The following is a 4,216-nucleotide window of genomic DNA, read 5'->3' on the forward strand; positions in this document are numbered from 1 at the left end:
TTACTGGTGCCAAGTATACAAAAAATATCGGGTGGATCCGATTCTGACGTGGCATGAGATCATCACACATCGGGAAGTGTTGCCTCCACGTTCGCGTAGAACTAGCAACGGGGAGTGAGAAGCATTTAAAATGACCAACATGCCCTTTCAGTTTAGAATGCATTGAGTTCGTTTGTGGTCTTCTACCTTGTACGAGGGTGGTAGGTAGGTTGGTCTTCTGGGTTGGTAGCGATCAACTCTTTCGTCTACAAAGTTGTTGGTCGTTTATGTCCGCTGGAGCTTTTGGTAATTTCATGTAGTTTTACGATGAGAGAGAAAGAGAGAGAGAGGGTTCAAGTCTCACTCCCACCAACCACCACCACCTCTCATCTCAGTTGGGGTTTGACGAGTAAAAACACGCGATTAGTCTTCGTGCGGCCTTCGTGCCTCCTATGGATAAGTCGTGGCAACATCGAAGCGGTCCTATCAGATGAAGATCCAGCGGTCACCATATGTTTTCAACTAACCCGTTGAGGGCTTCCCAGTTCCCACCCAACACTCAATGCGACGAGCCCCTCCTCTATTTAAAGCACCAAACTCCGCTGAACCCAACTCAGCAAATTCATTGCTTCCCTTTAGATTTCCTTGTTCACACCCAAATCTCACAAGCTCCCTCTCGTCTTCTCATCCTCTCTCCCCTCTCTCTCTCTGTTTGGTTTGGGTCTTCTGAGAAATTAAAATGGAATTCGCCCAGGAGAACTGCAATGGCAACGGCTCCCTCAAAAGCTTCTGCATCCAACAAGACCCATTGAATTGGGAGAAGGCCGCCGAGTCTCTCAAGGGCAGTCACCTCGATGAGGTTAAGCGCATGGTCCAGGAATTCCGGAAGCCCGTCGTCCGTCTCGGTGGCCAGACCCTTACCATCTCTCAAGTGGCCGCCATCGCCACTCACGACGCCGGCGTCAAGGTCGAGCTCTCCGAGTCCGCCAGAGCCGGAGTCAAAGCAAGCAGCGACTGGGTAATGGAGAGCATGAACAAGGGCACCGACAGCTACGGTGTCACCACCGGTTTTGGTGCTACTTCCCACAGGAGAACCAAACAAGGAGGAGCCCTTCAGAAGGAGCTTATTAGGTAAATTTTTTAATAAAAATAATAATAAATTCCCACACAAATTTGTTGTATCGCAACCCGGGCGTGCGTCCGGCTCAGCCAGACAATTTGTCGGGTTGCTCTGATTGCCCAGAGAACCGGAGAACTGGTTGTGGTTGGTGGTTGGTGTTGGTGGACGAATGACGATCTATCTGAATCAGTGAATTGCGGTCTATATTAAAGAATATATAGTCGTATCGCAACCACTGATAATTCACTGCAATGGACGGCAGTGATTATATCATCAAGCCGAATTATGGGGAAGGAGATTTGGTGTTGGTAGGTAGGTGGACGATCAATAGGAGTAGGTCAAGTTGGAGTTAAGAGTAGGAAAATCGGGTGGCATTTCAGAATGGGCCCGGGTCGACTCGTTTGGGGGGTGTGCGTGGCTGATACCAAAATCCGTGATGAGACACTTGTCACTGATCAGGAGATAAGAACCGAATGTTTTACGGTTGGACAAGGGCCCACAAAACCTAACAAAAGACAGAGGATGATCAATAATCAATTCCCCTGTAACTTCCTACAACCATTTGATTTGGACCGAAAGGAGGAGCTGTGGCCTGTGAGCCCTCTTTTTAAAATGCTAGGCTGCTAGAGTGCTAGCTAGTAATTTTCAAATTTTCCATTTCTTAATTAATCTGTGTAATTTCTGTGCACCAGATTTTTGAACGCTGGAATCTTTGGGAACGGAGCGGAATCGTGCCACACGCTGCCACACTCGGCCACGAGAGCGGCCATGCTGGTGAGGATCAATACACTTTTGCAAGGATACTCCGGCATCCGTTTCGAGATCTTGGAAGCCATTACCAAGCTCCTGAACAGCAACATCACTCCATGCTTGCCTCTGAGGGGTACCATCACAGCGTCCGGCGATCTCGTCCCGCTGTCCTACATCGCTGGTCTCTTGACCGGCCGACCCAATTCCGTCGCCGTGGGACCCGACGGACAGAACCTTAATGCCGCTGAAGCCTTCAGCCTTGCCGGGATCAATGGTGGGTTCTTTGAGCTGCAGCCTAAGGAGGGTCTCGCGCTTGTTAATGGCACTGCAGTGGGGTCTGGTCTGGCTTCCATGGTTCTCTTCGAGGCCAACGTGCTCGGTGTCTTATCGGAAGTGTTGTCGGCCATCTTCGCCGAAGTTATGCAAGGGAAGCCCGAGTTTACCGACCACCTGACTCACAAGTTGAAGCACCACCCGGGTCAAATTGAGGCTGCAGCTATCATGGAACACATCTTGGACGGAAGCTATTACATTAAGGCAGCTCAGAAGCTCCATGAGATTGATCCCCTGCAGAAGCCCAAGCAAGACAGATACGCCCTGCGTACGTCTCCGCAGTGGCTGGGCCCCCAGATTGAAGTGATCAGATCATCGACCAAGTCGATCGAACGGGAGATCAACTCTGTGAATGATAACCCATTGATCGATGTCTCCAGGAACAAGGCCCTCCATGGCGGAAACTTCCAGGGAACTCCAATTGGTGTTTCCATGGACAACACCCGGTTGGCGATTGCCTCCATCGGAAAGCTCATGTTTGCACAGTTCTCCGAGCTGGTTAACGATTTCTACAACAACGGGTTACCATCCAACCTATCAGCAAGTCGAAACCCCAGCTTAGATTATGGCTTCAAGGGTGCCGAGATCGCAATGGCAGCTTACTGCTCTGAACTCCAGTTCCTCGCGAATCCGGTGACCAACCACGTCCAAAGTGCAGAGCAGCACAACCAGGATGTCAACTCCTTGGGCTTGATCTCTTCCAGAAAGACTGCCGAGGCAGTGGACATATTGAAGCTCATGTCTGCAACATACTTGGTTGCACTGTGCCAGGCAATTGATTTGAGGCACCTGGAGGAGATTTTGAAGAGCACAGTCAAGAACACAGTGAGCCAAGTGGCCAAGAGGGTTCTCACCATGGGCGTCAACGGAGAGCTCCACCCTTCAAGGTTCTGCGAGAAGGATTTGCTCAAGGTGGTGGACCGAGAACACGTCTTCGCCTACATCGACGACCCATGCAGTGCCACCTACCCGCTAATGCAAAAACTCAGGCAAGTCCTCGTCGAGCACGCGCTCCTCAACGGCGAGAACGAGAAGAATTCCAACACCTCAATCTTCCAGAAGATCACCGCCTTCGAGGAGGACCTCAAGACTCTTCTGCCCAAAGAAGTAGAGGCTGCGAGAATCGCCTACGAGAGCGGGAGCCCGGCAATCCCGAACCGCATCAAGGAATGCAGGTCATACCCATTGTACAAGCTCGTGAGAGAAGAGCTGCAGACCGGTTTGCTGACCGGTGAGAAGGTCCGATCACCTGGGGAGGAGTTCGACAAGGTGTTCACTGCAATATGCCAGGGGAAAATAATCGATCCTCTATTGGATTGTCTCAAGGATTGGAACGGTGCCCCTCTTCCAATCTGCTAGACTATTTACTACCATTTACTGCATTTCGACATTAATTGTTCTGTTCTTTTATTTTCCTTTAATAAGATTTTTTTTTTTTTTTTTATTTCATGGATTGCCGGCCATACATCGCCGGTTTCCGGCAGTCGACAGGTGATTTTCCAGCCGTTTACGTTGCTTGTATGTTTTCTTTGCTTTGTAATCTCTTGACTTTGATTTTGATGGAACATCAAATGTAATATATTCAAGCTATTAGCCATGGTTCCTTGTATCTCTCTCCCTCTGTGTTGGAAAATTACTTAAAATTTCCTTTACGTTTGAAAGAAGTCAACTTTTTAAAAATAATATCAATAAAGAGCAAAAACATTCATTCATCTTCTTCTTCCGGTCATTTGTTAATCGGAGCCGCCGTTTGCCACCACTGTCCGTTGCGGCACGCCGCACTTCTGCCCACCTCCGCCTCCACCTCCAACAACATTGCCGAAGGTGGCCAAAGGTAGAGGTGGCGGCGATAACATGGTGGTTTCTCTATCCAGCGTTGCCACCTCCGGCAATGTTGCTGGAGGTGGTCAGAGGCAGAGCTTGCGGCAACGACGAGCAAGCGGAGATAGAGGTGGTAGTGTTGGACAGAGAAACCACCAGCACCATCGTCGCCACCTTTGCCTCCGACCACCTCTGACAATGTTGCGGGAGGCA

At 49.9% G+C, this 4,216-nt stretch overlaps 1 protein-coding gene across 1 annotated transcript; it reads left to right on the forward strand.

Annotated features, from left to right (window-relative positions):
* The first annotated feature begins 433 nt into the window (after positions 1-433).
* LOC148868995 (phenylalanine ammonia-lyase-like) lies at positions 434-3,791 on the forward strand. Its single transcript, XM_088971848.1, has 2 exons — positions 434-1,110; positions 1,792-3,791. The coding sequence occupies exons 1-2, from the start codon at positions 719-721 to the stop codon at positions 3,539-3,541; spliced, it is 2,142 nt and encodes a 713-aa protein (XP_088827974.1). The 5' UTR covers positions 434-718; the 3' UTR covers positions 3,542-3,791.
* Positions 3,792-4,216: the final 425 nt, after the last annotated feature.

This window comes from Nelumbo lutea, chromosome 2 (genome assembly GCF_056320005.1).
Source record: "Nelumbo lutea isolate HS-2025 chromosome 2, American lotus-T2T, whole genome shotgun sequence".
Taxonomy (NCBI): Eukaryota; Viridiplantae; Streptophyta; class Magnoliopsida; order Proteales; family Nelumbonaceae; genus Nelumbo; species Nelumbo lutea.